This window comes from Ichthyophthirius multifiliis, assembly GCF_000220395.1.
Source record: "Ichthyophthirius multifiliis unplaced genomic scaffold scaff_1120509251321, whole genome shotgun sequence".
NCBI lineage: Eukaryota > Ciliophora > Oligohymenophorea > Hymenostomatida > Ichthyophthirius > Ichthyophthirius multifiliis.
Genome location: NW_004085988.1, coordinates 220589 through 233763, shown reverse-complemented (window position 1 = coordinate 233763; position 13175 = coordinate 220589). Strand labels below are relative to the sequence as shown.

General features: G+C 15.0%; 1 protein-coding gene across 1 annotated transcript, besides 25 other annotated features; it reads left to right on the top strand. All coding sequences in view use genetic code 6, as the record gives it.

Moving 5' to 3' along the window:
- Window positions 1-249: 249 nt before the first annotated feature.
- Window positions 250-284: a microsatellite.
- A 472-nt stretch (window positions 285-756) lies between these two features.
- Window positions 757-802: a microsatellite.
- Window positions 803-1400: 598 nt separating this feature from the next.
- Window positions 1401-1492: a microsatellite.
- A 127-nt stretch (window positions 1493-1619) lies between these two features.
- Window positions 1620-1680: a microsatellite.
- Window positions 1632-1677: a microsatellite.
- Window positions 1681-1723: 43 nt separating the features above from the next.
- Window positions 1724-1762: a microsatellite.
- A 950-nt stretch (window positions 1763-2712) lies between these two features.
- Window positions 2713-2740: a microsatellite.
- An 84-nt stretch (window positions 2741-2824) lies between these two features.
- Window positions 2825-2886: a microsatellite.
- Window positions 2835-2883: a microsatellite.
- Window positions 2887-3194: 308 nt separating the features above from the next.
- On the top strand, window positions 3195-5590 carry IMG5_181500 (MORN repeat protein; the record flags this gene model as incomplete). Its single annotated transcript, XM_004027517.1, has 4 exons — window positions 3195-3315; window positions 3378-3458; window positions 4117-5319; window positions 5379-5590. The coding sequence occupies 4 exons, from the start codon at window positions 3195-3197 to the stop codon at window positions 5588-5590; spliced, it is 1617 nt and encodes a 538-aa protein (XP_004027566.1).
- Window positions 3443-3488: a microsatellite.
- A 101-nt stretch (window positions 5591-5691) lies between the features above and the next one.
- Window positions 5692-5803: a microsatellite.
- Window positions 5804-8383: 2580 nt separating this feature from the next.
- Window positions 8384-8430: a microsatellite.
- A 954-nt stretch (window positions 8431-9384) lies between these two features.
- Window positions 9385-9427: a microsatellite.
- Window positions 9428-9881: 454 nt separating this feature from the next.
- Window positions 9882-9981: a microsatellite.
- Window positions 9893-9937: a microsatellite.
- Window positions 9893-9990: a microsatellite.
- A 1265-nt stretch (window positions 9991-11255) lies between these two features.
- Window positions 11256-11322: a microsatellite.
- Window positions 11303-11342: a microsatellite.
- A 1102-nt stretch (window positions 11343-12444) lies between these two features.
- Window positions 12445-12471: a microsatellite.
- Window positions 12472-13138: 667 nt separating this feature from the next.
- Window positions 13139-13175: part of a microsatellite that runs on past the window's edge.
- Window positions 13141-13175: part of a microsatellite that runs on past the window's edge.
- Window positions 13141-13175: part of a microsatellite that runs on past the window's edge.
- Window positions 13154-13175: part of a microsatellite that runs on past the window's edge.
- Window positions 13166-13175: part of a microsatellite that runs on past the window's edge.
- Window positions 13171-13175: part of a microsatellite that runs on past the window's edge.

The following is a 13175-nucleotide window of genomic DNA, read 5'->3' as shown; positions in this document are numbered from 1 at the left end:
TTTGATAGGTTTTTACATTTTTTTAATTTTCTTAAAATATTAGACTTGTTGTATTGCTTATATTATCTTTTTCTATATCATTACCATTCTAATTTTAATATTTATTTTATATTTTTAATAATTTTAATTTATTCATCAATTATTTTTTATATTTTAATGAAAACTTTGAATTATATATAGCCTTTAATATTATGAATTTAATATATTTTATTAATTATAAATAATAAATAAGCAAAAAAAAAAAAATATTATTATATATATTATAATATTATAATATTATAATAATAAATTAATATATTGTATGTTATTTATAACTTTTTTCTATATAATATTAAAAAGCATTTTGAAAAATTTATCTAATTTTTTTTTTTTTTTTTAATATATAAAAATATTATTAAATAAATTTTTTACTTTAATAAATTATAACTATGATTAGAAATAACATATATTATAAATTTATATAAAATATATATAAAATTTGTTTTTATAATATATAATATTTTTAAAACATTAAATATATTAACTAATTTTATACAAATAAATAGAATTAATTAATAAAAAATAGATGTAAATATAAAAAAATATTTAAATTGTTTTATTTTTTAAAAGTTTATAAGTTAAAATTTAAAGATATTGGCTATTAAAAAAAGTACAATATAGTTTAATATTTTTATTAGTTAATGTCATATATCATTTGAATATTATTTTTTGTTAAAAAGTATAAAGTCTTTTAATATATATTTATTAAAATATGTTATTTTATAAATTAATTTAATTTTATAATATAAATTTCAATTCTATATTGAATAATACTATAATTGCTATTTTTTATTATCAACACATTAAAGTTAATGTCGAAAATTTTTATATCATACAATCTTCTATATTAGTTTAGTTTTAAAGTAATTTACCAGCAAAGTAAAGTTTCTATAATTTTTATGGAATTTTAGTTATTTTTTCAATTTCTTATTTTATATTTTAAACAGTTGAAAAATTTTTAACTTCTAGTACTATATGTTTTTCATATCTAATAAAAATTTAGAAAGCCATTTGCAGTATTTTTTAATTTTTTTTAAAATTTAATATTTTAATTTATAATTGTTATATCTTAATATTTTCTTTATTTTTTTGAAAAATTAATTATGAAATTTAAAAATTAGTAATTTTAAATATTAAAAAAAAAATATAGATAAAAATATAATTTTGATATAAGACAATAAATAGTATAGAAAAGTCATCATATAATGTAATTTAATAATATAATTTTATTTTTATTATACATTAATTGTTATAATTATTTTAAATAATCCTTATTTATTTTATATAAGCTAACTAATAAAAATTATTAATAATCCAATTAAATAATTATATATATGATTTATATTAAATAATTAAAGATATTATATATATATTTTATATATAATTTTATTACTATTTATTTTTAAATGTAATGTTAAATGTTATTGTATAATTTTTTATATATATATTTTATCATTGTTATAGATAAAAATATATAAGTAAAGTAACTGATATATTAACATAAGTAAGTTAATATAAATAAAAAGTTATTTTTAATAATAATTTGATAAATAAATAAATATTTGCGTTAAAAATAATTATATAATAATATATATATTTATATTTTTATTTTTATTTATAATAATATTTTTTTTTTATAATTAATCTTATATTATATTAAATCATATACTATTTAAAAATTATGTTATGAATTTATTATAATTATTATAAATTATTAATAATTCTTTTTTTTATAATATTTTATACAATCTTAATTATAAAAAGCATTTAAATATAATATAAAAAAATAGTTAACTTTATATAATAATTTTTGTATTATGTTCAAATTTCTTCATATTTTTTTTAATTCTTAATAAGCAAAAAATAAGGAATTTTATAAATATAAATTATAAAAATTAAAAAAAAATTGATTATACTAATAATTTTTATTTGTTCAAAGACTTATGAAGTGATGCGATATAAATAAATGGTGCATTTATTAATTATATTTTAAATATTGATTTAATTTTTTAATTTTGTATGAATTAATTAAAAGATTTATTAAAATTAGGTTTAATCATAAACAATTAAATCTTATTTTATAAAATTTTCTTATTACTAATAATTACCTAATTTTTTCTAAAAAATTTAAATATTTTTATTAATTTTTGTTTAATAAATAAATTAAAACAAATATTTTTATAAAAAAGATAAGGTATTATTTTTCGCAAAATATTAAAGTGAAATATTTTTATAAATTTTAATTGAAATTTTTATTAAGTATCTCATTCTTTTTAATTATTTTCATTTGCTTTTTTTTTTACTCGACTAATTATTTATATTTTCTTTTTTATTTGTCAATCTATTATTAAAAAAATAATTACATAAATATCACTTAAAAAAATAATTTATAAAAGTAAAAATATAAAAATGTGTAAACGTATTCTTATCTATGCTCTTCTGGTTTTACTAATTCTGCACTTTTAAATTCATTAAATTATTCATTTTATTATAAAAATATTTGAGCTTTAGCTGAAGCTCTTTAATCTGTAGTTTTCCATAAATAGAAGATATAAACCCAACTAATTATGACAGCAGAAAATAATCCATATTTTGATATTTATGAATAGTTAAATTAATTATTTTAGGTATTATCTTTATTTTAAAAAGATGTATTTTATTTTAACTTCTAAGTTAATTATTTTTATTTAATTATTTTTATAAATAATGTATTCATTAATTTTACTAAGAAATGTTAATATATATGTTTATTTTTTGAAAAATAGTTTTAATTTATATATTTATCATTTAATTTATTTTATTTAATTTTTATTTATTTTTTTATTAATTTCTTAATTAATTTTTTTAAAATATAATTAATTATTAATTTGTTTTTTGTTTTTTGTGTATTTTTTTTGTAGTACTAATATAATTTATTAAAAAATATAAATTATATATACTCTTGTATATAATGCTATTTTTTTATATATTAAAATTAAAATAAATTTGGCAAAATGGAATTTGTGTTTAGATTTATATAAAAATAAAAATCGAATTTAAAAAAATAAGAAATTAAAAATAATATATATTATAACTTTTTTTTTTTTTATTAATTAAGTGCTTAAAAAATTAAAAAAAAAATTATAATTTAAAATAAATATATATAGAAAGCTAAAATGGGATCCTGTTGTTCAGATTAAAATATTTAAAATCAATTTGATAATCATAATGCTCGAGTTACTAATTTATATTAAGAAACAGATGCTTAAACAGAAGAAATAAAAAAATAAACTCCAGGTAAATATTTAAATAAAAGAAAAACTGTAAAAAATAATTATCATTTTTTTAAAAATAAAAAGCTAATGTAACAGCAGCTCAAGTAGAATATATAATTTCAGATGAAAAAAGAGAAGAATAAGAAAACAAATAAGAAATAAATAGTAAAAATAAAAATAAAAATAAAAAATAAATATATTTGAATAATAGAAATCGCATTTAAAAAAGAATTAAAATCTTTAAAATATGCTTTAGACCATGCTTCTAACTTAAAAAATATAATATATAAAAATGGAAAATCATTAACTAATTCAATTAACGAAATCGAATACATAATAAACTTATTTAATCCTTATTTTCTAATCCCTGAGGAATTAAAACAAATAAAAAGTGATTTAATAGGCTTGTATGGAGATATGTAAATGTTTAGATCTTTCCATTTAAGATTTAATTTAGATTAATCTTTTTTCCAACACTAGAATACAATTAATGAATTATATGCTTATTTGAAAAATATAACCTAGAGTGGATAAAACCAATTGAACTTCAATATTTTATAAGTATTAGTTGATAATTAAGAGTTCATATAGAAATATAATGAAACAAAAAAATTAAGGCAAGATTTAAATTAAATTCATGGAACCAATTTCTGCACTCTTCCTAATTATTTGTTTTGCACTTTTTGGGATAAGTAAGGATTTTAGTTGTGGGTTTAATTATTTTCAAATGAATTTGAAGTTTCTAATGTATATTTCTGTTAATAATATGCTTAGTTTACAGGAATTTAAGAATAAAAGTTACTTTAAATTATTAAGTTATTAGATGTAAGTAATGATTAAAGGATAGATATTTACTAATATGTATAGTTTGTGGAAAATTATAAGGATTATTTAGATGAATAAGGGTTAATAAATAATGTAAAAATTGATTAATTCGAAAAACATATACAAGCTCAATTGAAAAATATTTTAAAAATACCAATTTAAAATGAAGATGGTTCTTACAAATTAGCTAGTGGTGCTATTTATGAAGGAAAATTAGACGAAAATTATGGCAAAGTAGGAAAAGGAAAATTAAAAGATAAAGATTATGAATTTGAAGGCGAATTTTAAAATGATTTACCAAGTGGAAATGGGAAAGAAATAAGAAAATAAGTTGTATATGAAGGAAGCTTTTAAAAAGGACTTTATGATGGATTCGGTAAGCTAAGCTTCCCTAATGGAAGAGTATATGAAGGAAATTTCAAAAATCATTAATTCCATGGTAAAGGAGAGTTAATTAATGATGATGGCGTTAGATACAAGGGAGATTGGGAAAATGGATGTTTATTAATCGGAGTTATTAGTTATCATGATGGATCTTATTATACTGGCAGTTTAAAAGGAAATTTCTTTAAAGATGGTAAAGGAACACTTTATAACAAAGAATCTATGCCTTAATATGAAGGTCTTTGGGAAAATGATCAACCTAAAATTTGCAAAGTATTTAATATTTTTGATAATCATCATATCTTTTATGATGGAGAAATGGAAAATTATGCTATAACAGGAAAGGGAGAAAGATTCTATCCTGATGGAAAATATTAAGGTTAATTATAAAGAGATAGAAAAGAAGGAAAAGGAAATATGCTTTATTCAGATGGAGCTAAATTTGAAGGTTTTTGGGAAAACGATTTATAAACAAAAGGAAAATATATATATAATTTAAAAAATCCATAATTCTTTTATGATGGATAATGGAAAAATGGAATTTAAGAGGGAGAAGGAGAATATAAATATCCGTCAGGAGGAATTTATAAAGGTGATATTAAAGCAAATAAAAGACATGGATTTGGCACTTATTTATATTCAAATGGAAATAAATATGTGGGAATTTGGGATAATAATAATTAGTAAGGAGATGGCTAATTCTACTTTGCAAGTGAAAATAATGAACATGGAGATGTATATAGTGGGTAATTTGAATAAGGAAAGTTCAATGGATTTGGAAATTATTTTTATAAGAAATCTGGGAAATAATATATAGGTTTAAATATTTATTTAATATAGTTTTATAAATAATTGTATATTTATTATATATTTTAGGTTACTGGGAAAACGATAAATGGAATGGAATCGGTATTTTTAGAAATAAAGATGGCAAGATTATTAAATGTGGGGAATGGAAAAGTGATAAATTTATTAAAGATGTTGATGAGAAAGATGTAGTTTTTCCTGCTGATTGGGAAAATAAATATAAAATTATTTCAGATATAGGAGAATAATTGCAAAATCCTTAAGATTAAGATTAACAATGAAAAATATTATACTTTATAATATTTAATTTTTTATATTTATATTTTTTTAATTATTAGTATATAAAAAATTATTATTATAATTTTGGAATTTAAAATTTATTTATATATAAGATAGATATTATATGTATATATGTATATATGTATATATGTATATATATATATATATATATATATATATATATATATATATATATATATATATATATATATATACATACATATCTTTATTATAAAAAATTTCCATTTTTTTTTTTATTTTATTAAATCACTTTTTTTTATAAAAATTACAGAAATATATAATAATGATAAATAGTGTTTTACAATAAAAATATTTTATTAGATAATATATAGGTTTAATAAAATATTTATATGTTAAAAACTCTATTCATAAATTAATTTATATGATTATATTCTTGAGGAAATCTTTTTTCTTATAATTTTTTATATTTTGATTAGTTTATATTAGATTATTTTGAATAATAAATAATTTTATTTTTTATAAATGTACTACTTTATATCTTTTTTCATTTATATATATAGGAAACATAAAAAACATTTTTATAAAATAGATATATATAGTTTAGAAAATTTCTTTATTAAATAAATTCTTTATATTAGAAAATAAATATATATTATAAAAATATCTAATAATAAATAAATAGTTATATATTATAGAAATTAATGATATATTTATTTTTAAATTTAAAGATTCAATTTATTTTATTTTTCCCTTACAATAAAAAGCCTCTTAAAAATAAAAGTATTCATTGTTTGCTTCAATGTTTTTTTTATTTCTTTTTATTTAAAATCTCCAGTATAAAAAAAAATAAGCCATTATCTTTTTCTCATTTAAAACAAATAATATTATATGAAAAAATAAATAAAAAAATCTAAGATGTCATAGAAAATTAAATATTCAATTAAAAAGTTTATTTTTAAAATAAAAATTTTGATTTTTAGGTTTTATTATTTTTCTTTATTTATTTTTTCTAAATTATTTAGGTTCACATTCAAAAAAAAAAAGTATAAAAAGTAAAATATTAATGGAAATAATAAATAAATTAAACCTTAATCAAATCAAATTAATAGTAATTTTTTAGATCTTCTTATTTAGACGTTTTTAAAAAAAGACTAAAATTAACCTTTAATAGAAAAAATAATTCTAATTAAAAGTCAACAAAATATTAATTATATATATATAATGATATAATACTGGGTAATTTTTGTTTAGTGAGATAAATGTTAATAAGAATTATTTTAATATAATATATAGCAATAATACTTTAATTTTACCTATTTAATAATAACCAGAAAATAAATTATAATTTTTATCAGCATAATTAGCTAAAATATATTTAAAATTAATTAATATATAAAAACATTTTAAACTGATTTTTAAGTTATATAATTAAACAGATAATTCTGTAAATAATATCATTCAAAAAAATAATTCAAATTAGATAATAACTAATATGAAAAATATAAAATATTTATATAAATAGTATTTAATAATTTAATCATTTTTTTTTTTTCTTCTAAAACTATAATAGTTTTAATATGTTATTACATAAATAATACAATAGCTTATGTTTTGATTTACATTAACAAATTAAATACTAAAATTATAAGCATAATAAATAATACCCTTATTTACTAAATATATAAATATAATTATTTTAAATCCTGTTGAGTTTTTTTATTTGATTTGTTATATTTTGATTTAAAATACGGACAAAAAAACTATTGTTAATTAATGAGATAAGAAAGTATTTAAAATCCATAAAATGTATAGAACTTTATTTAATTTGTATAAGAATTATTAAAGAATATGCAACTTTGTAATATATGTATATTTATTTATCTTATATATATATTTTACTATTTATAAGCATTTATTAATTATTTAGATTAAAAAAAATAGTTTAACAATAAAATACTTTTTAAAATTTAATATTTTATATACAATTCATATTTTTTATAGTTTTCATTTAGAATTTTTTATTAAATTTTTCAGTTTTTTATAGAATTCATTTATTTTTATAAATTTATAACATAAAAAAAAATTTATATAAAAACATTTTTTTTATTCATTTTTATAATATAATATCAAATTTTTATTTATTTTTATTATTTAAATTTTTTACAAAAATAAATGTATTAAACATTAAAATACATATTTGATGAGTTTCCTATTTCAGAAAATAAAAAAGTTTAAAATGAATTTAGATGTATACAACTTTATGTGGATGGAAACAAAAAGCAATATAAATTAAATTTACAAAAACAATAGAAAATATTGGATTAAATGTTTAAGGAAATAGATGATGAAGAAACTAAAAAAGGTATAAACTAAGTATTTAAAAAAAAAATATAAATTTAAATATGAATAATAACTATTTAATTATTTATATTTCATATAAAGTAATCAAAAAAATTGACTGAAAGTAGGAAACCTGGATAATTTTATGAATATAATAAATAATGGCAATAAAAAGTTAATGAAAAAAAATAATCACAAAAATCAGAAATTTAACAATAATAATTATTAAACAATATTTCATAAGAAAACTATTAAAAAAGCATTTAAAAATCATTATATAATGAAAAATTGTAAAAAAAAAAGCTTATATATTAATTATTATTACTTTGTATATTATTTTATTCTTTTTTTTTAAAAAAAAAAGATTAACTGAATATTAAGGACCTATTTCAGGTTGGTAAACGAGATTTGAAAATTATTTAAATTCGAAAATTAAGTTAAAAGATATAAATGAAACAGGTGATAAACAAAATAAATATAAACTTAATTATTAAAAAATATATATTAAATATTATAAAATTGAAACGCTTATTTAATTAAATTTTTAGATTTTAAACCAAAAATAAATGATGTGTCTAAAAAAATGATGTAAAATAGAGATTCTACTCCTATAGAAGAAAGACTTATAAAATATGGTTAAAACGTAAAGATTAAAAATGATATATTAAAATAATAATAAGAATAAAATACATAAACTGCTTTCACTCCTGAAATAAATAAAAAATATATTTTTGGAGATTCAGAAGGATAAAATATTCATGAAAAACTTCATGAATATGCTAAAGTTTAAGAATAAAAAATTTAAGAACTTAAATATGAATATGATTAATAATATAATTTTCATCCTCAAATAAATCCTGTTTCTAGAGAGTTGGCATCTAAATTAGTAAAAAAAATTATTTAAATTGTTTTGTAAAAAAAAAAAAATAGGAAATATAAAGAAAACCATTACATCAGCCGAAATCATAAACTTAATTATAAGAAGTATGTATATATATATATAAAACAATAAAACAGAAAAAAATATAGCAATGTAAAGAAAAAAAAGAATTTAACGTAAAAGATTTTGAAACTTTTTTATTAAGAAATTATACTTAATTTGATCGTAAATTAGAAAGATAATAATAAGCAAGCTATTAAGATGAAAAAGGCTTAGAAGAATGCTCCTTTAAACCCTTAATAAACATATCTAGTATATATTTTATTACAGAAAATGAAAAATCTTTATATGAAAGAGAAGTAGATAATTTAAGAAAAAAAAAGGAAATTCTTGAAAAAATAAAGGAAGATAGAGAAAATGAAATAGATAAAAATTGTACTTTCAAACCAAAATTAAAATAAGATTTAATAAAAGAAAAAAAACAAAGAGAAAAATATTAAAATACTTTAAAATAAAAAAAGACAATAAAAATAAATATCAAAAATAAAATAAATCTACAATATTAAAAGATATTTAATAAATTAAAAAAAAAAGTAATAATAATAATAATAATAATAATAATAATAAGTCATAATAACTTTCTAATAGTAATGAAGATGATGTTTTTTATGAAGTTTGCTTAGATAATAATTAAAATTAAAATATAAATACCTTTCTTAACATTATAATTTTTAAAAAAAAGTATAAGTCCCAAAATTAAAAAAAGCCCATCTCCTTAGACTACTTTTAGAAGTGATTCTTCAAAAAAGTAATCTGATTCTAGAAACTTTAATGGGAATAATTTTATAAATAATCTTCTTAATAACGAAATCTTAAAAGGTGATTTTAATTTGGAAAATCTTCTTAAAAACGAACATGGTGTTGATAATATTTGGTAAAATATTAATAAAAAAAGCCCCGAAAAAATGAATAAAACAAAACTTTTTGAAGAATTTAATTAAATTGAAGAAGAAATAAAATTTATTGTAAAAGAAGTTGACTGTAACTGCAATAATTTATAGATTAAAAAATGTTTGATATTTTTAAATAATTTTACTATTTTTATTTTATTATATTATATTATATTATATTATATTATATTTATATTTTTGTTTTTATACTTATATATAAAAAATTATATTATATATATATATATATATTTTTCATTAATAATATTTAATTAATATTAAATTTGAAATATAACCTAATTTACTTAAATATTTTTTGTTTTTTCTTATAATAATAATAATAATAAAAAAAAATGATTATCAATCCTTCAATTTTTTCTAAAAAATTATAAAAAAACTAAACATATAAAAATAATCAATCCTAATTTACACCAAACTAGAATTCGAAAAATTAATAAATTTTAAAACGAGTTAATCTTCCTGTTATTAGATAAGTAAGAGTAGATTCTTCTGTCATTTAAACTCCAAATATATTAAAACAAAATAATGCTCATTCAAAACTATATTAAATTTTTAAATAAAGGAGGAAACAATAAGAAAATATATATGAATAATTATAATAAAGATTAGTTACTTTTGCTCGGTTTGGATTTAAATCTCCAGAAAAAGAAGATAATTATTATATAAAGCCATTTTTTAGAGAAACAACAAAATAATAATCAAAAGGGAGTATGTTTGTAAGTGATTTATGGTCAGATTAAAATATATCTAAATTTTTAGGAAACTGTTAATTATTAAGAGATAAATTAACCCTTTTAAGATTGAACAAAGTATATAGTAATAAAATTTAAATAATAAAAGGACTTAATAAAGAAAATGATAAAACTTTTAATAGAAAATAAGAAAAAAAATTAATAAATGAAATCCATATGAATGAATAAAAGCAGTTGTTTGAATAAGAAAATGAAAAATATTTTATGAAATTCGGAAAATTAAATAAATCAAATATTCGAAATAAAAACAAGAGTCTATAGCTTGAAGTTTAATAAAAAAAATACAATGAATAAAAAGCTTAGTAATTATAAAAATATATTGATTCTATGGATAGATTTTTAGTTGAAAATATTGAATATAATAATTAATTAAATACTACTATAGATAATATGCAAGATATTATTATATTAAAACAAGAGTAGAATAAAAAAAAAAAATTAAAATTGAGAAAAATTAAAAATTGTATAAACAGAAAAATTTTACTAATATTGTTAAATTATTTATTATAAATGGGTCTTTGTTTTTTGTTTTTCTTTTTTTAAAAAATATTTTATATTTTAGTTTAATTTAATTTATTTATATATATTCATTTGTTATTAATTTTCTATAATAATAAAAATAAAAATATTAATAAAATATATTAATTTTGAGGGTTAAATTCACAATAAAAGTAATAATATGTAGATTATAATGTTCAGAATAAATTAAAATTATAGAATAGCAAGAAGAAAATATAGTGAAAGTTAAAATAATATAATATAAAATTAAATTAATAATAAAATCAATCAAATAAAATAATTTGAATATAAAAAAATAATTTGTTGTAAAAAATGACATAGAAATTACTCAAATAAATAGAATATCAATATTTATTAAAATAATTATTAAAAAATACAAATGAATAATAAAATAATAAATTGAATTTAAATGAAATTAAAAATATTTTTGACAATATCCATAATTGAATTAAAAGAAATGATTTTATGATTTTTTTAATATATTTATTAACCGGTGTTTGATTTTTAAAATAAATAACATATTATAGTGTGATTATTTTATGAATTTTTACAATAATAAATATAAAATTAAGGATTTTAAGTAAACATAAATATTATTTAATATATATTAAAATTAATTATTTAAAGGTAAATACTGTATGTTTGATATGAAATATATATAAAAAAAAATTTAATCATTTTACATATTTAAAGTTTTTTTTAATATCGATTAGTTTTTAAATTATTTTTTTAAATTTGTAATAAAAAGTAATAATTTATTAATTATTTTAATTTTAAAAATATTTATTAATATAGTTATTATAAATGAATTAATCTTTATATTAAAAAATAAAAGAGAATCTTTTAATAATTATTAGGAAATTTATTTAATAATTATAAATTATATAAGAATATTAAAATTCTAAAATTATTGTTAATGAATATAAAAATAGTGTAGTATGTATTTTAGAAGAATATATTTAGAACTGGCTCAATTTTAAGATAATCCAAAAATAAAATTGATATATTAATTTTCAAATTAAATATTATTATTTTTAAAAAGAAAAGTTATAAAATATATAACATAAAATTTTAATTAAATTTATTATTTTCTATATTTTTGAAATAAAATAAATATTTAATATTATTTATTTATTTTTTTAATAGAAATATTATAATTTTATATTTTATTTATTTAGTTGTCTTCCTAATGGTTTCTATTATAAATATTATTTGTAATTTTTTAAAAAACCACTTAATCAAAAAAAAAAATGCGAGATAAAATGGATAAGTCAGCATTTTTTTTTTATTAAGTTATTTTTTAAAAAAATTGCAGATAAAACTTTATGAACAAGTAAAAGAAAAAAAGCTTATTTTATTATTTTAAAAGAATATAAAAAACATGAATAAAATTATTAAAATTTAAAATTACATACATATATATATATATATATATATATATAATTTATACAAAAACATTAAAAAATAAATAAATTAATAATTAATCTTTATCACTTTAAAATTTATATTTTTTATTAATACATATTTTAACATCAAAATACATTTGATTGCCTTTTTTTTATAACACTTTATTTGTTATTTTAACCTTATATATTAAGCTGGCAAGAAATGAGTTATCTTCTGTTAATAATTGTACTTTCAGTTACTTTGTTTAATCTTGGAGCAGGAAAATAGTATAATCTTTACTATGGTGGAAAGTTTTATCTATCAATAAAACTTTTTCTTGCCATTATATACTTGAGAGTTACTGTATACTTTTATAAAGTAATATTAGTTATTGCTTGTTAAATTTCTTCTTTTCTTCTTAATTCCTATGTATTTTTAATATCTTTTAACGAATAGATCTAATTAATCAAATTTAATTCTTTATTTTTATTCTATTATTCGCTATTATTTATGTAATTGACTTTTTGTTTTGCTTATAAACAGCCCATCTAATATTTTTTTGTTATATAAATTGATATAAATTAAATTTTATTATTTAATATAAATAATAAAATAGAAAAAACTAAAAAAATAAAAATTATAAATTTTTTTCTTTTAAATAAAATAAAATAAAATAATTAATTTTGAAATTTTTAATATGATTAAAATTAAAAATTATTTAGGTTAATAAATATAATATTATTTAAAAATAAATATATTT